This window comes from Barbus barbus (assembly GCF_936440315.1).
Source record: "Barbus barbus genome assembly, chromosome: 3".
NCBI lineage: Eukaryota > Metazoa > Chordata > Actinopteri > Cypriniformes > Cyprinidae > Barbus > Barbus barbus.
The window spans coordinates 42,012,388-42,034,812 of NC_136731.1; the positions used below are offsets into that span (position 1 = coordinate 42,012,388).

A 22,425-nucleotide genomic window follows, 5' to 3' on the forward strand; every position below is an offset into this window, starting at 1 on the left:
TTCATTTTAGGGTCACTCTTCAATCCAAAAATCAAAAGAAAGAAAAAAAGAAATGCATAAAATTGACTTTTTAGACTGACTGTTAATTGGCTGTTTTTACTTTATGCAATTTTCTGTGGGAGAAAGATGAACTGAATAAGTTGAGATTCATCATCTCTGATGCTTGTGCATCTAAAAACATGTCCAGATCACATTTCATCCCAAACAACAGAAGAAATTAAATTTTGCATTAAGAAAATGCACTGTTTTTACATTGTGACATTATCTTCATTACAGTCAAACATATTAAATCCGAAATAATAATTGAAAACATTCCCAATGCAAAGCTTCTTCATTTAATACATAATAAGTTGTGTTTTCTTTACGCAGCTCTTTATTTCTTTGCTTGGATTTTTGGAGTGAAATATGGGATCTGTCATCTCTGAGGTTTAGTCAGTTTCGTGGTCTCTGATGCTGGAGTTTATGCTGCTGCGATGCCCCAATCTTGATTTTCAGAAGTGCCAATGTTGAAAATACAATATAGTTGTTCATCTTTATTTTTCTATGATATAAATCAGGTTATGTTTATGTTTAATATTATTTAAGAGTGGTATTAATGTGTGTGCGTGTGTGTGTGTGTGCATGTTTATGTGGTTTATGAGGACACAAATGTGTATAATGACATGGGTATGACAGAGGTATTACAATATGAAGGTGGTTTATGAGGACACTGCCTATGTCCCCGTAATTCAAAAGGCTTAAAAAACATACTAAATGGTGTTTTTTTGAAAATCTAAAAATGCACAAAGTCTCCTGTGAGGGCTAAGTTTAGGTGTAGGGTTGGTGTAGGGCAATAGCACACACAGTTTGTTCAGTATAAAAACCATTACGCCTATGGAGAGTCCCCATAAACCACAAAAACCAACGTGTGTGTGTGTGTGTGTTTGTTTGTTATGAAGCCTCACCAGCCGCCTGAACCAGTATATCTCAATATCATCTCCATCAGAGTCTGAGGGTTTTATTATGCCTGCTGTAGATGAGTCATTATTTAAAATATAAATACTAAAATGAAAAACAAATATTTTCCTTCTAGCCATGAAACTATTTTGCTGTTATTAGCTATTATTAGCTGTTTCTCTTTGTACCAAACATACTGCCTTCAGATCCGCTTGGGAAATTAGTTTTAACTTGATAATTAACAAAACAACATGAAAATGGACAGTCACAGATGTTCATAAGTTGTTCGTTACTCATTGACTGTTTGCTTATATATGCATCAACTTGGTTCATATTCATAGCATGACCATCTTTTAAAATCAAACTAATCTAAATTTTCCAAAGATTAAATGTTTAGAGACTAAAACCATCACAGAATTCATCAAATCCATTGATGATAACTTACTGATGTTCGTGCCGCCTTTTCTCCTCCAAGATGATGTCACTTCCTGTGTGATGTCATCAGTGAAAAGTTAAAGGTTAAAACATTTATTAAATGAGCATCCATAGCCAAAGCTGTTTGCTTCATTGTGAACTAAAATGTGTTTTAAATTGTGAGTTTAATATCATTTTAGTCTGGCACTGAGGTTCTGGGTTTTAAAACAACCAATATTCAGGTTCAAATATTTGCATTGATGATATTAAATAATAGCACAATGTCTTAGATGTAATATAGCACAAAGTTCAAGGTTTTTAGCACAAGGTTTTTCAGTGACCAGTTTTTTTACATTTGCATTTTGTTCCTGTTGAACATTTTGTTACAGGCTTGTTCAGACCAGCCAGATGCGGACCAATGGACAGATTCAGGCTAACCGTGACTAAAAATGTTTAAAGCCATATAGATGATCAAATATCCATAGGACATGTTGTGTTGATTTGTGTATGGGTGACACTCTCTAGAGTTTGTAAAGTGAACCAAGTTCAGAACAGTATGACTTACTGAATCAGAGTTGAAATGATGTAAACACTCCTTATTGTTTTTGATGGTAATTATATTTGTTTGCGCAATGATTTTGAGACATTGGATTTTTGCACAATACTGTATGTGACCAGAGGGGAACAATCGGAATAAAAGTGCTTTGATTTATTTGCAAATTAAAAATGTGCATATGATTGCAACTGTACTGTGATATTTTTAAAGAGCATTCTCTATACTTGAGATAAATATAAAACATGTTAAATAGGTTCTATATTTTTCTAGTCATACATTTTTATGAAAAAAAGAGAAACAATAAAATTTCAGATAGTAGACGCATACATTTGTGTACATGTGTTGTTTTTATGTGTACAATGACAAATGTGAATCAGTAAAAACACTGTAATGTATAACTAATATTACTTTTAGAGTGGAATGATAATGTAAGCTTCTTAGCATTTTCTTGGTTAAGAAATATTTGATGTTGAGTCCTTTATTATGAGGGAAACCTCTTATTATGGACCAAAACTCTAAAAAGTTATAGAATACCTGTATAGAGGAGATTCACAAAGTTTTTTGTTAGCCAAACCCCCTGAGCTAAAATATTTACTTAATAATTTAACAATACATATGTTCATAGTACTCTGTTTCCGAGTCATATTATATGCAGGTAAACAATTTTTTGGCAAGTGTTGGATTTAATGAAGTGTTGGATTTTTATGATTAATTGATTTTCATTAACTCACAAATCCCCTGCAGTTCCCTCTCAAACCTCTAGGGATTCACGGATCCCAGTTTGGGAATCCCTGCTATTGAGCGTTTACATTCACAGATAGACTTTACTGTAGAAATTCACTTTTCCTAGTTGGAAAATAAATACATAGACAGTCACTTTGGGTATCGTGTAAATGGACCTTTTATTATATATATGCAGTTCAAAAAGCAATTCAGCAGCCCATTCATCAAGATAAACCAGAAAATTAGTAACTGAAAGGGCATGTTAAAAACAGACAGGAAATGATTAAAAAGGAATAATATGAGAGGCTCCAGAGATTATCTTATATATGTTTATGAAAAAAGCCCTAAAATCAGAAGTCCCTTGCTATGCAGCACTTAAATCTTTCACTCTTGTGTGTTGTCTTTATCTTTTGGAGAATTTGTAGCTGGAATAGGATGGAGTGTCAATAGTGTCAGTTGAGGCAGCTGGGAGCAAGAGCAGCCCCGTGGTGTGGTCCTTCTTGCATCGAGCTATGGCCTCCTTATATGTGATATTTTCCTTCTTGATGGGGTCGATCACATTCTTCACAAAGGTGGAATCATCCTGAAGTTTCTTGGCCATGGATGAGTCGATCAGTTTTGTGTCGATGGCATTCTGCATGTCGATGCGACCTGCTCGTTTTGGGTCTACCAGTCCACCGGTCAGCACCTGTGCCTCCATGAACCACAAGGCACTGTCGTTGGGGATCCATCCCCTGCGGGCAGCTTCTCCCACTGACATTCGCTCTTTGGACACGGGGTCTTCAAAACCAGTAAAGGCCTTCTGGGCACTGAGGAGTTTGGGAAGGTGGCTCGAATCAATCAATCCACGCTCTGCCGCCTTGTGAACGGAGAGCTTGTCCTTCTTGTTCAGGTCCACAATACCTCCAGTGGCAGCCTGAGCTTCCAGAAGCCTCATCGCTGTGTCTTGATCAATCAGTCTGCGTGTTAGGGCACTTCGTACGGACATGCGGCTGTCTGTGGTGACATCTAAGACACCAGAAATTGGGAAGAGCTCATCTCCACTGGTGATTACCAGCGAGTTCAAGTTGCCGTTGCTGGAGTAGGATAAGCGGCGTGTCAATGTGGAGGAGTTTGTTGGAGCGAGTGTTTGAACAGTTGTTGTGCTTAGAGGAGGGAAGGACTTTGTTTTATTTTCTCCTGCAACCAGAAGAGCAAACTCTGAGATGGTCATTTTGCCTTCTTTGTAGCGCTGAAGGTCATACTGGGTCAGTCTGCCATTTTGCAGGGCCGTACTGATGGAGTACTGCTTTCCGCTTTTACGATCCTGCAGAAGAGAGGTCTCGCCTTCAGGTCCGGTGGTTGTGATTTCCTCCCAGCTACACTCAAGCTCTTGGAGGTGGATGTACTGATTGCGATCAATCAGACCCTCAAGATAGGCATCATAGGGTGACATGTCTTTGCCGGTATCTGGGTCCAGAATGGTGATTTTGGTGGAGACGTTGGTCGCACTGGATTTTGTATCTGTAAGTTGTGCTGTCTTTGCTTGTTTCTGGAGGTCCATGATAGTAATTTCCCGCCGGTTGATAAGGTCTTTCACTTCTAGGATTTCACTCTCCAGACGGTGGATCTCAGAATCCAGCTTGATTGTATTTTGCCTGTTGACTTGGTTCCTCTCACTCAAGACTTTGGATTGATGTTGGAAAGTTATGGTGATCTCCTGCTTTTTAGACTCCAGTCTTCTCAACTCCTTGAGAAGTTCGTTTTGCTCTTTATTGATTCTATCCCTGTAAACAATCAAGGTGGTCTCTTCTTGAGAGAAATTTGTTCTGGTTGTCTGAATTCGAGTTATTTTGTTGTTGAGTCGCAGAAGTTCTTCATCTTTGAGGGCTCTAGCATTCTTCAACTGGGTGAGTTGAGCTCTAAGGTTTTCTCTCTCTGACTCCACCGCTTGGTCCTTCTCAACCCTGATAACCTCTTTGTGGATGACCCTCTCCACAGATTTCTCTTTAGTCAGGGACTCTATCCTGATTTTGAGGTTTCGAATATCTCTCTCCAGGCGGGTAAAGCTGGCACTCTCGTTTTCCAGTGTAGTACGAAGGTTCGTGATTAGTTTGTCGACTGTAGGGTCTTTCTCAACTTTCAAAACCTCCTCTATAACAATCTTTTCCTCAACAGGCATTGGGCACGTTTCAAGTTCATAGATTCTAGCCTTGATTTGTCTCAGCTCTGTCTCTACTAGGATCTTCTTCTGCCGATCCACAAGCTCCAGCTTCTTCTCCAGCTCCAGGACTAGAGATCTCATCTGCTGCACCTCCAGTTCAAGCTGCCTACGACCCTTGATGGTCTCTTCCAAAGTCTTGACTAACCTCTCGTGGGCCAGAATCTGACTGGGATCTGTCTGAAGGCGCACAGTTTCTTTGAGCACAACCCTTTCCTCTGGTTTCTGTCTCTCCAGCACAATATACTTGTTTTGAAGGTCAAACACATGCTCCTCCATTGTTCGACGACGCTGAACTTCCTCACGTACTTCCCTCTTGAGACGCTCTGCTTCCTTCTCCAGAAGAGGGTCATTTTCATACCTTATCAATTCTTTGGTCACCACTTTGGTCTCCACTTTCGATCTGTCGGCCTTCCACTCATCCCTGTCCTTGCGTAGACGAATCACCCGATTCATAGTGGAGTCGTAGTTGGTTCTCAAAATGGTGAGCTGCTCATTCAACCTCTTAATTTCTTTGACAATTTCAGGACTCCTCTCTTCTTTCACCACCTCTCGAGTCACCTCCTTCAGTTCAACCTTGGGCTTCTCGGCGCGCAGAGTCTTTAGATCCACCATGAACATGTTGATCTCATTCTCGATGCTAGTACGCCGTTTGCTTATTTCAAGAAGCTCGTTTCTCAGCCGTCTCAGTTCCACTTCTGTCTCAGGGTCAATTCTAAAGATCTCATGGATGATCTCATTAAACTCCATTTTTTGTTTGATGGTCTCCACTTGGCTGTAGCGGAGCTGAAGGCTGGAGAACTCTTTCATCAAAACATTGTATTCTCGGATCAGCTCTTCCAGGTGTACACGGAGGGTCTTGGACTCTTGTAGGAGATCGGCATCCTGTTCAACCTTTTTCACCTCTTTGATGACAGTTTTAGGTTGTATAGTTGGAATAATCCTCTCCAAATTATTGATCTGACTCCTAAACTTGAATATTTCATCATTCAAGTTCTGGCTTCTGATACCCTCATCCGAGATCTCATTCTTCAAGGTAATCACAGCTTTCAGCATTTCAGGGTCTTTTTCCAGCTTCACAACCTCTTTCAGGACCACTTTCTCTCTTATTACTGGCCTCTTGGTCTCCAAGACAGTAACTTCCGTTTTCATCTGTACCGTTTCACTCTCGTGCACTTGAATTTCCTCCTTTAGTTTGAGAATGAGCTCCCTGATCCTCACAGCTTCAACATCCAATTTGGGATCACGCTCAATTTCTGTAAGCACCTTTGTCACCATCTTTGGCTTCACGTTGATAATCTCTCGTTCATGACTGACAATTTTTTTGTTGACAATCTCAATTTCTGTGTGCAATTGGGATCGTTTATGGAACTCTTCAGTTATCCTCCTCTTCAGTGCTTCCAAGTCGGCCTCCAGTTTCGGATCACGGTAGTAATGTACAGTTTCCTTTTCTTCCACTCGCTCCACACCTCTCCGACTCTTTAGGGACACCATCCGTTTCCTGTATGTGGCTAAATCATTCTCGGCATGACTGCGGCGAGATATTTCCTCAGCCAGCTCTTGCTTCAAACCGTCAACTTCGTCCATGTCTCTTTGCTGACTTTGCATCTGAAGTTGCTGCCTCACCACCACATGGCTCACAATTTCATCCTTCTATTCATGGAATACAAATAAAGATTTGTTTAGTTTAAGTTAAGAAGTTCATAGTAGCTGTACACCCTTCAACAGCATTTGGCATTAGCTTTTTATTTATTCCAATGATTGTTGCAGCTTTGGAAGTCAGTACCTTGTTGATGAGGTCCTTGGCCAAGATCACTTGATTCAGTAGTTCATTATTATGTGCTGATACTTCAGAGTAAAGGCTCACAACATCACTTTCCTAAAAAGTAGCCAATTGTACAGATATTTGGAAATGTACATAAACAATAAGTAATTATTTTGGTCTTATGGAAAAGCAACCTACCTTCCTCTGCACAGCTTCAGCCAGGGTGATGTAATCAATTCTTTTTGTGTTCATTTCTGGTTTTCCCAATGCACTGCGATATTTGTTCAAATTCAGCTCATACTCCTGAAGACACAGAAGCAACAGACCATTTGTATTCATGCTAGCACTGACATGTGAAATGTGCAAATGTTCAAGATGGCCATCATACGTTAAGAACACCCTGCAGTTCACGAGAAAGTTTCACCACACGGTTTACTTCATCCTGCTTTCTCTTGATGTCTTGAACTGCTCTCTGCAACCAAAAACAAATTTACATCCAATGTAAGTTCAGCATATCTGAAATATTTAAATGTGATGCATGTAATTTCCACGCAACTAGTGACACTAAACAGAATAGCAAAAACCAAACTGTCAATATCCTAATAACTTAGTTGTTTTCACATTAAAAAAAATATTTAAGATAATATCAATAATAATAAAAAATAATCAAAATCAACCGTTTTAAAACTGTGCCAATAAAACTTAATACTGACCATCTGAGAGTTTTGCTTGGCATAGATTTGTGACGCACTGTCACCAGGCCAAACTTGGTTATTGGGCATATTGATGAGGAAAGCAGTGAGCGACTGGATGGCACTGTTAAATTCCTGATTTTTATTGACAGCCTCTTGCAACAGAGTCGCCCTGTGAAGTAAAAAGTACATGGTAGAGTTCAAAAGTCTGTAGCATTGTAAAAAAAAGCAGACTTGCCTCAGTAAACAAAAAAGATGTCAACATAAATACGAAAAGGCCTCTTTATGACACTTCACCTTTGCTGCAGCTGGCTGTTGATGTTAGAGTAGCGATTCCTCAAGTGCCTGACCTCGGGCTCTTGATGGTGGATATCAGGGCAATACTCCTGGAAGCTCTTCTGCAGGGAGCTGCATGCCTGCTCTGTGACTTCCAGCTCACGGTTCAACTGCTGGAAGTCATCTTTCTTAGATGTAACCTCTTTACTAATGGCCTAAAGAGAAAACAATTACAGACATACATAAACATCATTACATTGTTTGAATGGGAAGTTGAACCATATTAAAACCATTCCTGCTATTATTTCAACATTAAGGCCCTATTTACACTAGTGCATTTTCTTTTTAAAACAGCATTTTAAAATGAAAACGATCCGTTTTCACTCCAGAAACGATATACGTCCACACTATCAACCGAAAACACTTCACATGACCATTCATGCAGGTACAATGATGAGCATGATGTTATTGTTTACACGGTCGTCAAGGATTCGCATAGCGAATGTGGGCAGCCATGCCATCAAAAGTCTCTATTTTGGTCCGTTTACACTGAAATGCAACCTCCGGAGTTTTTTTTTTAACTAAAACGGGGTCAGCAGCTTTTTTTTGAAAGTTTCCATTTTCGAGGGCCGAAAATGCCAGAGTAGCATAAACGAAAGGCGTAACCCTGGCAAAAGTTATGCGTTTTAAAATGAAAATGCACCAGTGTAAACATAGCCTAAATCTAAAAGGGAGATATTATAATAAATGACTGGTAAAAATTGGTGTGTTTCTTTCATAAGGCTACTGTTCAAAAGTTTGGGATTGTTTTTTTTTAAAGAAGTCTCTTCTGCTCACCAAGGCTGCATTTATTTCTTCAAAACACAGTAAAAACTGTATTATTGTGAAATATTATTACAATTTAAATTTGTGAATATGCTTTAAAATGTCATTTATTCCTGTGATCAAAGCTGAATTTTCAGCATCATTACTCTAGTCTTCAGTGTCACATGATCCTTCAGATATGTATATTTAATATGAAACATTTCTGATTATTATCAATGTTGAAAACAGTTGTGCTGATTCATATTTTTGTGGAAACTGATCAATTTTATTTTCAGGATATTTGATCAGTTTAATGCATCCCTTTATAAAGGGTATCTAAACCCCTGGTCAGAGCCTAACTCCACCCACTGGCAATATTTGAAAAATGCTGGAAAAGTGGGCAAAGCCCAGCGGAGACAGAGGGGGCGTGGTGAGCTCGTGCAGGGGCGTGGTTAGTAAGTGCCATCATAAGTCACAGGGGTATGCAACGTCCAATAGGAAAATTCAACTGCAGTAGCCACCGTTCAACCTGAAGAGGGCAGCACTCAGACGTTTTTAAGCCATATATTGTAGAATTAAAACACTTTATAACCAAATGTCAAAACATTTACTCGAATCAATGCACAGCACTAATAAAGACACAGTCTTACAGATCATTAACTCAGAAAAGTTGTTTTAGGGTTTAGTTACCCTTTAAACAAATATAAATAAACAATTTTTTTTTTGGTAAAAAATTCATAGTGATCCCAAAAGGTACTTTTTTTTTTTTTAAAGAAATTCATATATATTTAAGAACATAAATGATGTCAGAATTTCTTTATGTCTGTTATTGGCTGAAATATCCCTTTGATATTATAGATGATGACTCATATCAGCACTGTGTTTGTATAACGAGTGTTTACCTGCAGCTGTCTGGAGTGGTTGCGGATGTCGTTGGGCTCATCTAAGATGCCAGTGTCTGCAGCCAACTGATCCTCGAATGCCGTCAGCATGTTGTCCACCTTCTTGATCTGTTTCTCCAGGAACATGGAAGAGTTGGCCCTGTGGAAATAATCCCGTGTTTTTACCATAGTATAACCCCAAAAACCATAGTGATACCACAGTACTTTATGAAGCCTTGCTTGTATGATTTACAGCAGGCATGTTTTCTTACTTCTTGTTGTAGAGATCAGAGAGGGCGGTGATGTTGTCAATCTTGTTGCTGACTTTGCTCAGTTTCAGAGGCAGTGAGGACGTGGTGGGCCCCAGGGGTTTCTGGGATATCAGGGGCTCCATTTCCCTTTGAGCCGATGCTTTCTCGGCCTCCAGTTTCTTCAGAATCGTGACAAAACTCTGGAGAGATCAAACCAAAATGGAAGTCACTCAATATTTTATACTAACTATATTATCCAGCATTTGTTTCTTCTTTGACCAATTAAATAATCACATTAAGACTCAAAACTCTTTTGGTTTTGTTTCTCGCTCTTACATCCTGGTCTTTGATTCTGGCGGTCAGATCTCCGATGGGTGCATCACGATCTAATGGAGACCTCATTCGGTTCTGGATGTCCTTCTCTAAATTCAGCAGGTCTGAATAGATCTGTTCCAGTCGACCATCAATGAGGCCGGCCTTTGCGCTGTCGGGTGCGGTGGCCACAGCGACTGCAGGGAACATCATTTATGACTCAAATTTAATATGATACCTCAACCTCAGGCCACCCAAGATGTAGATGAGTTTGTTTCTTCATCAGATTTGGAGAAATCCAGCATTACATCACTTGTTCATCAGTGGATCCTCTGCAGTGAATGGGTGCCGTCAGAATGAGAGTCCAAACAGCTGATAAAAACATCACAATAATCCACACCACTTCAGTCCATCAGTTAATGTCTTGTGAAAATCTGCATGTTTGAGAAAAACAAATCCATCATTAAGGAGTTTTTAACTTCAAACTGTCGATTCTGGATAAAATAGAGTCCATAATCCATAATAATGCTTCCTTCAATGATAAAGGTCATCCCCCTGTTATCTCTCACATCAAAATACACCCACACATTAGTTTAGAGCTGTTTTGGCTTGTAAAGGGTGCTTGATCTGTGCATATTTCTCTCCTGATTCAGACCAGGCGACTTTTTCAGCAGCGAAACCAATATTATGGATAGAGGACTCGTATTTTAGCCAGAAGCAACAGTTTGAAGTTAAAAACATCTTACTTATGGATTTGTTTCTAACAAACACACATCTTTTTTCTTCACAAGACATTAACTGTTGGACTGGAGTGATGTGGATTATTGTGATGTTTTTCTCAGCTGTTTGGACTCTCATTCTGACGGCACCCATTCACTGCAGAGGATCCATCGCCGAGCAAGTGATGCAATGCTACATTTCTCCAAATCTGAAGAAACAAACTCATCAACATCTTGGAGTATATTTTCAGAAAAGGTTCTTTTTTGAATGAACTCTTCTCTTAACTAAAACTAAAACCTTAAAAAAGATAAGAAAATAAACAACGGAAATGTGAAGTGCTCTCTTATACTGTTTTTTTTTAATTGAAGTACTAAAATAACTGAAACTAAATAAATGTAAACTAAAAACTTTTTATAAAAATGTATAAAACTATGTAGTCATATAAAAAAGACAATAAACTAATTTACTAAAACGTGAACTGAAATTATATATAAAAAAAGAACATTCATATATAAAAAACAGTAAATACATCAACAACAAAAACAACCCTATAATGGTATATCAGACCTTGTTTTACGAACTGCATGACTTCCATGGTTGGTGCCTTGGCCTGGGCCTGTAGAGCTGACCTCGTCCTCTTCAGATCAGAGAAATCCCTGCTCAGACTGGATACAAGACACAAAAAAACAGGAATGTTAAAACAGGAAGCAGCTGGGAGAACTACACCTGCACTTCCTGTGTCTCAAGAGCTTTCTTACCTGTCCACCTTGTTTATGGCAGCTGAATCAGGCGGAGGGATGAGGAAACACACTCCTGGGATGAGCTTGGTCTCTCCGGTGCTGGATTTCACCTCCCAGATCTGCTCTCTGGGATCAGAGGCCAGAGTGACCTTGTCGCCTCTTTTCACGGAGTCCTGCAGAGAAACATTTAGCATGCTTCATCCTCCACTGAAGGCCTTTCTAAATCTTTTGCAACATCATAAATGTCTTTACCGTCACTTTTGATCAATTTAATGCATGCTTGCTGAATAAAAGTATTAATTTCAGCCAGAAAAGGACGTTACCTTCTCAGTGCTCCAGTCACACAGGGCGATGGCGCTGATGGGATTGTTTGCGGTGCTCCGGCGCAGATGTAGAGGGGCGATGTTGGTGCAAAGCTGTCTCAGATCCGCCAGACGCTGCTCGTTCCTCATGACGGACCTCTCCTCACCCTGCACACAAACACACACTTATTAATTATACTGGGTTATTAATATATTGCAGTGTGTGTGTATGTGTGTGTGTGTGTGTGTGTGTCTGACCTCCAGCATCAGCAGGATCTCAGGGTTGCTCATGTTGTTCAGTGCTGATGGTTCAGTTGTGGATTTGATTCTCTTCAGTGACTCAGAGAACGTCTCCAAATCCAGCTGATACTGAGATTAAAACACACATGCAATTGTTTCAGTAAACACTCGTCTGAATATCCTGCTTCTCATATCGCGTGCGTGTGTGTGCGTGTGTGTGTGTGTGTTTGCGTACTTTCTTGTATGCCTCCACGTTGTCCAGGTGTGTGTCCTGACACAGACACAGATTCAGGAATCGCTGCCACTCTCTGGACACGTCTGCACTGTACGACTGAAACACACGAGAAATCACCTTCATTCAGCGATTCAAGACACACTCAGAGCCAGTCAGGGTTTGATTGAATCAACAAACAAACAAACAAATAAATGAACAATACATTAAAGTGTTAGTGAGGGAATGAATAGATGAATGAACTAAAAATATGGATGAAAAAAAAAGTAAATTTAAAATAAAAACAAATAAAATAATAAGTGAATAAGTAATACATTTAAAAAACAATAAATTATTGAATGAATAAATGAACATGTTAGCGAGTTAACAAATAAGCAACTAATAACAAATGACTGAATGAATGAATGAACGAATGAATACCTTAACAGCGGATGACCCGGGGTGTTTGTGGTCAATGAGCACACTGGCGTCCTCCTGTAGTTTGCTCACTTCCTTCTCGTGTGACAGCAGACCGTTGTTCTTAAACCTCTGAAACACATGCATGAAAGTCATTTATATGAAGACCGAGGTAAAAAAATATCAAGAAGATGTTTTGAAGAATGTTGGCAACCAAATAGCTGACGGTAGCCATTGACTTCCATAGTATGGAAAAAGAAAATACTATTAAATCCAATGGGGATCAGAAACTGTTTTATTACCCACTTTTTTTTACAATATGTTCAACAGAAGAATGAAACTCACACAGGTTTGAACTGTCAGGTTTGAAAGAATTGTGTACTGTCGCTTTAAATGCTGCGTTTGTACTGGTGCTCACCTCGTAGTCCATGCGCACCCCGGCGCTGTCGATCATGCGCTCGCTCCAGTCTCTGTTCATGATCTTGTGCTGCTGTTCGCTCAGATAGAGCAGCTCTTTACTGCAACCGTGCATGAACTCATAGAGAGATGCCAGATGCTGCTGGCGCCGCACACTCGCCTCCTACACAACACACACACTCAATGGCTTTATAAATGCATTAATATAAACCTTTGCAAACATGATCAGATTTCAGAAAGTCTCACCAGTAGATCTGCACACTGCTTCTGTAGAGCAGATGAGTTATCCTGTTAGGAAAGAAAAATGTCAATAATAAGTAAATAATAATACAATTATAAAATAACTCTGAGAATGTTGTTAAGTTATAGGTTGATAAAGTTGCATAAAACGGCACTTGACAAAAATCGTAAACAATGCAATTTACATTAAGGTTTCATATTATTTAACTACATTAGTTAACATAAACTAGCACTTACTAACAGATAAATCATTAACTTACTATATCATTTACAAATACAGTTTTAACATCTGTTAACGTTAGTTAATGGGCTGTGAACTAACATGGAAAAACAATCAACAATTGTATATTTATGAACTATTTTATTATTTAACTATATTTATTAACTAACATTATCAAAGTCGTATAAATGCTTTAATATATATATATATATTGCTCAGTGTTAGTTCATTTTGGCTGATGCATTAACTAATGTTAGCAAATGAAACATTGTTATAAAGTGAGACTGAAATAAAATAAAAATGTAAAAACAATGTTGGCAATAGAATTATCCTGTTGTATTATAAAATTATTCTGCAAGCACACAATGGAAATAAAAAAAATGAATAAAAATGAATTAATGAGTGTCATGCTAAAAACACTTGGTTCTCATCCTGTGAAATCACTCAAATGAATCTGATTTACGCAGTTCTAGTAAAAGTGCAGGTGTGTGTTTGTTTACTCTGTGTGTGTGTGTGTGTGTATGTGTGTGTGTGTATGTGTGTGTGTGTGTGTGTGTGTGTGTGTGACTGACGCCGCTGCTCTCCAGGGCCGAGCGATACGCCTCCATCTGTTTATGCAGGATGTTATGGGCTGCGATCTGTTTCTCCACATCAGACAAAATCGGACCGTAAACACCTTCCTGAACCAGCTTCTGAAACACACACACACACACACACTCAAATTTAGCTTCTTCAGACGCTCTTGGGAGCTGTTTGGAGACGAACAGAGCTCTTCTTCAGATCTGTGTTTTGGTTTCTGGTGCTTTAAAGCAGTTTTCAGTCTTTTAGATGGCATCAACCCTCAACCATGAGGCAGCTGTATTATCTCTTCAACTGCAAAAAGGCCTCATTTTAGATTTGGAAAAAGTGATATTACAAAATATTAAAAAATAAAAATAATAATAAAAAATATTATTTGGAAAATATGTAGTTTCTATTCAGTTATTTATATATATATTCATATATATACATATATATTTATTCTATTATAGAACTGTATTGTTATAGTGATTATTTATTTATTTAACTTTTTTCAAAATCTATTTTTATTTTTTTATTAATATATTTTTTATTAATTATTAACATTCATGTATTTTTATATAATTTATTTAATTATTTGATCTTATTTCATTCTTTCTATGTTTTTGTTTCACTCTAATTGTTTTTTATTTATCAGTAAATAAATGGCAAAAATATTATTTAGAAAATATATATAGTTCCTATAAAGTTCCACTTTTTTATAATACCGGTAGTACTATATTGTTATAGTACTATATGTATTTATTATATTTATTGTTTTCATATTTATGTTAGTATTTCCTTAATCAATTCTTTAATTATATATTCATTCATTTGTTTTTAAATCAAATTTTTTATTTATTTATCTATAAATAAATATATCTAAAATAATATTAAAAAACGTTATTGTTGTAGAACTGTATGTATTTTATTATTATATTATATTGTATTTATGTTTGGATTTATTTTTATCATATATCTATTTAAAATGATTTCTTTGTTACCTATTAGTTATTAATTGTTTTGTTGTTATTTATGTATATTAATCTTATTTTCTTATTATTTTTGTATGTTTAAATAGTTTACACTTCTCTAAACATGTTTTTTCCTCTGGATCTTCTAGCACTCACTTGTGGTCTGCTAGTTTGTCTTGACCTGGGTTTGAAAAGCCTGCTTTAAATCACATCAGACTGGACAACCCTCGTTTAACAGCACTTTTCCTCTCACTTTCTCAGTTGCTCATATTGATGTTGTGGCAGTATCGTATGTCACCTGTTTGTCGGACAGCAGTTTGCTCCAGTCGACGCCGGGAGGCAGGTAGAGCTCGTGCAGCTGGCCATAGAGGTCTCTGTAGGTGCTGCAGTATTTGGACCAGCGCTCGTGCAGGTTACTCACGCTACACACACACACATCAGAGGAAAGCGTTAGTGCTGAGCGCTTGCTCGAGTATATGGTGTGTGTTTGTGTTTGTGGACTCACTCCAGCTCGATCTCGCTGGCCTGCGGGTGCTGTAGTTTTTTGGCTTTGCTGAGGTCCATGAAGAGGTCCTTCAGTAAGATCTCGGCCTGAGACAGGTTCTCTGCGGCCGGACCCTGCTGTTTGAGAGGAGAGCCGGCACGCTTGTTCTCCAGATCCTGATCGCACAAACAAAACAGACACACAGAGCTTAACAGTTTAGCATGTGTGTTCTGAACTAGCTTTGATTTAAGAGGCAAAATATCATTCATGTTTTGATATGATTAATGTCATTAATGTCTTATATTTTAACTGATTAATGTCATCATTATTAATTATAATCTGACAAGCAACAAAAAAAAAAAAAAAAATTAAATATAAAATAAAAGCAAAAAATATTAAATTAAAATGTAAAAAATAAACAAACCATACAATTTTATATAATAAGAATAAAATATAATACAAATTAAATAATGCACATAAAGTGTAAAATGTAACTTATGAAATAAAAAATGAAAAAATTAAATGAAAACTTAAAATAATATAAAATATAAAAAAGTCACATGGACTGGAACCATTACAATGCTTTACTTGAGTCTGTATTTTCATTTGGGCTTAACATGAACTTATGTGAATGCATATAAAATGTGTTTAAATAAAAATAAATACAATTTTGCCATTTTAATAATCTAATGCATAATTATTAATGTCATAAAAGGTTTATGCATTTATAATAATACTTATAAGTATATTAATTATATAATATAATTACAATTATAATTATAATAATTATCTGCTGTCATACAGCATACAGCATACATTACACACACATATATATATATATAGTAATGGTTATGACAATGTTACTGTACTAGATCTGCTGTGTGTGAATTGCTGCTGCTGTTTGTTATTGCTGTAGTTGTAGATTATTGCTGCTGCTGCAAAGCAAGTACAGGAACTTGCTACTGCCAATACATATGCAGATACAGTGCTGTGAGTATTTAAGACATACTGCTGCTGCACAAATAGTATATATAATATCCCATAGCAGATCTATACAGGTGGAGCTGGGGAAGGTGGAGGGTTTCAGAGGAATGTATATGAGTGAGTGTGTGTGAGTGTCTTGCCTCCAGCAGCAGTTTATCGGCCAGCAGGACGTTCTTCTCCACCTGGTCGGCATTCTGTTGTAGGCGTGTGGTCACAGCCAGCATTTCATTGGCCTGCGACCTGAACGGATGAAAACATGAGAGAGACGTTCAGCACCACCGCAGCACTATAAACATCCCATTCACATCTGCGCCGCGCCGGGACGCTTCACCTGCTGCAGAAACACTCACATCTAAAGCGCAAGTACGTGTTTAATAGAGTGAGAGTCACTGTCAGTCAGTCATGATTGGTGGCTTGTCAAGCTCAGCAAAAGAAATGACATTTCATCTGAGTTCAGTTTCTACTTTCTCCATCACCCACATGAATCCACATCTGTCAATCACTCGCTCTGTGAGCTCATCTGTGTGTTTATTGTGCTCACATTCCTTCAGTCGTTTACGCAACCTCGTCACACCCTCCTGAGAGAGAGACACTGAGAGAGAGTGAGAGAGAGAGACACTGAGAGAGAGTGAGAGAGAGAGAGACACTGAGAGAGAATGAGAGAGAGAGACACTGAGAGAGAGTGAGAGAGAGAGACACTGAGAGAGAGTGAGAGAGAGAGAGACACTGAGAGAGAGTGAGAGAGAGAGACACTGAGAGAGAGTGAGAGAGAGAGACACTGAGAGAGAGTGAGAGAGAGAGAGACACTGAGAGAGTGAGAGACACTGAGAGAGAATGAGAGAGAGAGACACTGAGAGAGAGAGTGTGCGAGTGATTGACAGGTGTGTGGGCGTTTCTGTGGAATGTTGAGGTGGAACTCTGGGAATTCCTGCTGTGTTCTTGAGGAATCTCCGCTGCTGCTGTATAAAGTCACACCCTGGATCTTTGTCTTTACACAATCAAGAGTGTGGCTGCCATTACAAGTCAAAGGCCGATTCATGCCAGACATTTCTGGGAAGAGATCTGGCCGGTTTGTGTCTTTCTGAGTCTTTCTGCTCACCTCTGTGGCATTTAACAACACTGTGCCTTTATTACTTCACTGCACAGATATAATGAGAGAGCGCATGAAGTATTTGCACTAAAACTTCATTTGTCAAAATTCATGCAGTGGCAATATTCAAAATTAGAATGAATGAATGTTTCATTAATTCAAAAGTGAAAAGGTAATTAAACATTTTGAAAAATATTATATAATACATACTCTATAACATTTAAGAAATTTGAGAAAATACAACAATACGTTATAGCTATTAATTAATAAACTGCACAAAACATTTCCACTTTTAAAAATTCATTTGACAAAATTCATAGTGATTATGAACACCAGCTAATAATGAATGAATGTTTTAATTCAAAAGTAAAAAATTATTTATACTGTAGAGACTGAGACTGTAGAGACTGTATTTTAAAAATTAATTTGTCAAAATTCATTCAATGACCATATTTACCATTTAAGAAAACAAACAAACAAACAAACACATATACACATACATATAAACACAAAAATAAATAAATAAATAGCATGAACAATGGTGAAAACAGATTGAGAGTGTTTTAATAATCAGAAGGTGAAATTATAGTGAGCGACTGGAGAAACTGACATGCCACAAACACCTGAGCATTCAAACAAATGACAGCCCTCAGCGAATGCTTATTCTTCTTGAGTTGTGCTCAAACACAGAGAGATTTTCCTCATTCAAACGCAACAGTTAACCATCGATCAATTACAACAATCACTGATGCATCAGCATGAGGAAACTAATAACTCACACTGATTAGCACACAATTAGATTCCGGGTTAAACACACACCTCCTAATACACACACACACACACACACACACACACACACAACTGGCGCTTTAAACAACACACCCATCTTTACACGGGCTGATCCTGAACACAAGGGTGGCTTACAAACAGCAGTCACAGCCTCAGCAGGATACAAGGAAACATACACAAACACGATCAGCTGGATTCACATCAGTGTCAAATAATAGACGTGACTCACTTAACACACAGAACACACACTGTACAACAGCTCTCTGTTCTCCAGCCTACTGGGTCTACTGCTTCAGATTGACAGGGAAAATATGGGACAGCACAAATGGTAATAATAAAAAAAAAAAAAAAAAAAAAAAAAAAAAAAAAGAGATATATATATATATATATATATATATATATAAAAAATATTAAAATAAAACATAATTGTAAAATATAACTTATACAATAAAAATAAAAACAAAACATTAAATTGTTTAAATACTACATTTAATTATTTAATATTAAATTACATTTAACAATTAAACAAAATATAATAAATATAAGATAAATAAAATAAAAAGTATAACTTCAAATAAAATATCTAAAATAAAATGTAAATTAAAAAATATAATTAAATAAACTTAATAAATAACTTAATTTAAATAATAACATAATTAAAATCAAAAACTAATATAGAATAAAATATAACTAATAAAATTAAATAATAAAATAAAATATAAAAAGTGCTCTGGAAAAGCACCATGTAAATTAAACCGTATTATTATTAGTAAAATAAAACTAAAATAAAACAAAATATGCTTCCTTGACTTTTTCTGTTTAACTTTGCTGAGTATGTCTTAAGATACCAAGAGATGCCATCAGATTAAACATGAACATGTTTTATTCAGCAGGCTAAAATTTATGTGATGGTATGCAAAATTTATATGAATAAAAAATGATGTTCCACCATTTTTAAATCACCTAATGTCTAATTAATAATGTCATAAAACCTGCATGCATGTGTAATAATTACACAAGAGGCGTGTCTGCTGCTGCTGTCAGAGTCTGATAACTCATCTTCTGTTCTACAGCATCTGCTGTCTCTCCTGACGGTTTGTATATGACACATGAACTCGTTTACTCAGAATACGCTGTATTTTAATGTCCCATCCCACACAGCACACACGACACCGCTAAACTGTCAACCAGTCACTCGCTCTCATAACTAGTTCCCCTCACTAGTTGTTAGCTCAAAATCCTGCATTCTGATTGGCCGACGCCGTCAGTCCGGGGTCAAATATTCATCTGCAATGAGGCTTTTAGTAACACTTTATAATAAAGGCCCAACAGTTGAGAAATACATTTGTAACAGTATTTTTTACACTTTGATAATATTAGTTAATATATAAAACATAATTTTATTATTTGATTCATCCAGATTAATCTTTCTGTCCAACATCACTGAAAAAATAAATTTTACTATAAGATCCTATTAGCTGAGCAATGCATTTGTAAATGTATTTATCAAATACAATTGTTCATTGTTAGTTCATGTCAGCTCAGGCACATTAAATAAAATTAACAGCAACTTTTGATGCATTAGTGAATATTGAAATGACCATTAACTAAGATTATTACGTTTTTTTTCAATGTCAGGTCATGTTAACTAATGCAATGTTAACAAATGCAATCTTATTGTCAAGTACTACTGGTATTTCTAGTCACAAAATAAATTAATTTCAGCATTTCAGCTCCATTTGATGAAATTTTTGGTCAATTAGTCACGTAATGAGCAGGATAATCAGGTACAATCATTATCAGCCAAAGGCACAGATCACCCCGTCATGCATTAGTTTGCAATAACGCCAGTTTCACGGTACATTATCCCTAATAAAACATCCAGCTTACTCAATGACCCGTGCGTGTGTGTGTGTGTGTGAGAGAGAGAGAGAGAGATATGGCCCTGCCCTGTCATAAAGATAAATCACACACTCCACATTATCACACAAATCCAGTCAACTCACAGTTATAATGTATAAACAGCATTCTGTTTCTACTCTAAAACACCTTTAGACAGATCTGTCATTGATTCAGGTGTGTGTCTGTGATCCAATGACCCATAATGCTCTTCCCTCACAAATAAATATCATATGAGAGCAAACAGAAACAAGATCTAATGGAAACTCACTGTCCAGCCTTGACAGGACTGTATTCCTTCTTCTTAAACATCCCGCGTGCTGTGTCTGCGATCCGTCTCTCTGTCTGTGTCTCTGTGCTGTCTCTGTCTTGTGTTAGGGTTGACTGTCACCTGCTGTGGCTCCGCCCACTGAAACAGGTGTGTCACATTCAGGCAGTTCAGACTGGACGTACCTGTTCCTACCCTCTGAATTCTTCCAGCAAACTCTTCCTCTTCTGCCCTCTCACCATCCTCTGAAGAACCCGATCGACTGACGCCGACCAGCTCAACATCTCCAGAAAGAGCAGTCATGTGTCGTAGAGCACATAGAAATGCTGATTTTAATGGATAAACAGATGATTAGAATACGCATTACTGTTCAAAAGTATTTTTTTTTATAAAATTAATCCTTTTTTTCAGCAAGGATGCATTAAATTGTGACAGTAAAGACATTTATAGTCTTACAAAAGATCGCTATTTCTGTTGTTTGGACTTTACTTTCATCAAAGAATCCTGAAAAACTAAATATAGCACAATTTCTCCCAAAAAAATTACTGTTTTCAACATCAGAAATGTTTCTTGAGCAGCAAATCAGTATATTAGAATGATTTCTGAAGATCATGTGACACTGAAGACTGGAGGAATGATGCTGAAATTTCAGCTTTGATCACAGGAATAATTTACATTTTACAATATATTCACAGAAAACTGTTATTTGAAATTGTTAAAACATTTCATAGTTTTTACTGTAAATCAAAAAATGCAGCCTTGGCAAGCAAAAGAGACTTATTTCCATAACGTAACAAAACAATTGTAATTATTCCAAACTTTTCAGCGCAAGTTAATGCATTAATGCGCTTTGGGTAAAAGCATCTGCCATTGCGTGAATGTAAATGTGCGGCAATGAGAATTATTGTGTCTCAAATACAAAAAAAAATAATCTAATATTAAAAATGCAGACAGTAAGTATTGTGTTGTTTGGGTGAACTTGACTTCACACATCTACTAAAATTCCCCAAAACACCAGCAGATTCAATAACACTAATGAAGGCATGATCGTGCAGCATCCGAGATCTCTATATAAATATTCATCTGCTCTTACACCTGTATAACAGGTGTGTAAATGCATGAGTGTTTGGTGTGTGGTGGAGCAGGAATGCTGTCAGTCCAGTCAGATGAACATTAGAAACTCTCTCTCTCTGTCACTGCTCATTTATCAGAACTCAAAAGACAAGGCATTTAGCCACCCATAAACAACATACTTACAGTCTGTATCGAAGCCAATTGAGTCACAGGAAGGTAGCTCAGTGCACAGTCACCTCTTACCCCTGACAGAAGAAACTTCATGTATTAGCGCCCTATAGACAGATGAAACGCCTGAGGGACACATTAAAGCTAAACCTGCTCCAGCACGCATGTGGCGGCGTGTTAGTGTGCCGTTCTCAGCATTAACGCTGATCTCTAGAGTGTGTTTAGGCCGCAGGACATCTCAAATGTGTGTTTAGAGCCAAATTAACTATTTTGTCTGTATATTAATGTTTTTATTACTGCCAAAAGTCTGTTTTTCAGTACAAATATCAAGGCCTTTTTAAGTCAAGATGCATTTACTTAATCAAGAACATTTACTAATTTACCAATCAAGAACAAGTTTTTCCTTTTAACTAAAGGACTAGTTCACTCAAAAATTACAATTTGGTGAAAATGTAGTCACGCTCAGAGTTTGTTTGTTCATCAGAACAGATTTGGAGAAATGTAGCATTGCATCACTTGAGTGATGGATCCTCTGCAGTGAATGGGTGCCGTCAGAATGAGAGTCCAAACAGCTGATAAAAACATCACAATAATCCACACCACTCCAGTCCAACAGTTAATATCTTGAGAAGTGAAAGCATGTGTGTTTGTAAGAAACAAATTCAAAACAAACTTTTAACTTCAAAATGTTGCAAAAACACGAGTCTAGCGATAATACTATTTATAATATTGCTTCCTCCAAATGAAAAGTTGTCTCATCTGAATCAGGACAGAAATGTGCACATCAGTCTGGGGTCAAATATTCATGTGCAGGTTTTCA

The 22,425-nt window shown here is 37.3% G+C and overlaps 1 protein-coding gene across 1 annotated transcript; it reads right to left on the reverse strand.

Moving 5' to 3' along the window:
* Positions 1 to 2,785: 2,785 nt before the first annotated feature.
* On the reverse strand, positions 2,786 to 20,452 carry LOC306847011 (envoplakin-like). The gene is made up of 22 exons (XM_079380745.1): positions 20,367 to 20,452; positions 16,458 to 16,557; positions 15,355 to 15,509; positions 15,148 to 15,271; positions 13,890 to 14,009; positions 13,104 to 13,145; positions 12,859 to 13,020; positions 12,465 to 12,572; positions 12,048 to 12,143; positions 11,831 to 11,941; positions 11,594 to 11,740; positions 11,289 to 11,443; positions 11,098 to 11,195; positions 9,835 to 10,007; positions 9,520 to 9,698; positions 9,269 to 9,407; positions 7,584 to 7,777; positions 7,308 to 7,458; positions 6,983 to 7,066; positions 6,793 to 6,897; positions 6,616 to 6,708; positions 2,786 to 6,482 (listed from the first exon to the last, which is right to left on the reverse strand). The coding sequence occupies exons 1-22, from the start codon at positions 20,405 to 20,407 to the stop codon at positions 3,033 to 3,035; spliced, it is 6,027 nt and encodes a 2,008-aa protein (XP_079236871.1). The 5' UTR covers positions 20,408 to 20,452; the 3' UTR covers positions 2,786 to 3,032.
* Positions 20,453 to 22,425: the final 1,973 nt, after the last annotated feature.

Coding starts and splice junctions, on each gene's coding strand:
- LOC306847011 (XM_079380745.1), bottom strand. CDS start 20,407: ATGTTTAAGAAGAAGGAATACAGTCCTGTCAAGGCTGGACA. Junction 11,444..11,593: donor GTGACTGGAGCACTGAGAAG/GTAACGTCCTTT, acceptor GTTTCTCTGCAG/GACTCCGTGAAAAGAGGCGA. Junction 6,483..6,615: donor CCAAGGACCTCATCAACAAG/GTACTGACTTCC, acceptor TTCCATGAATAG/AAGGATGAAATTGTGAGCCA.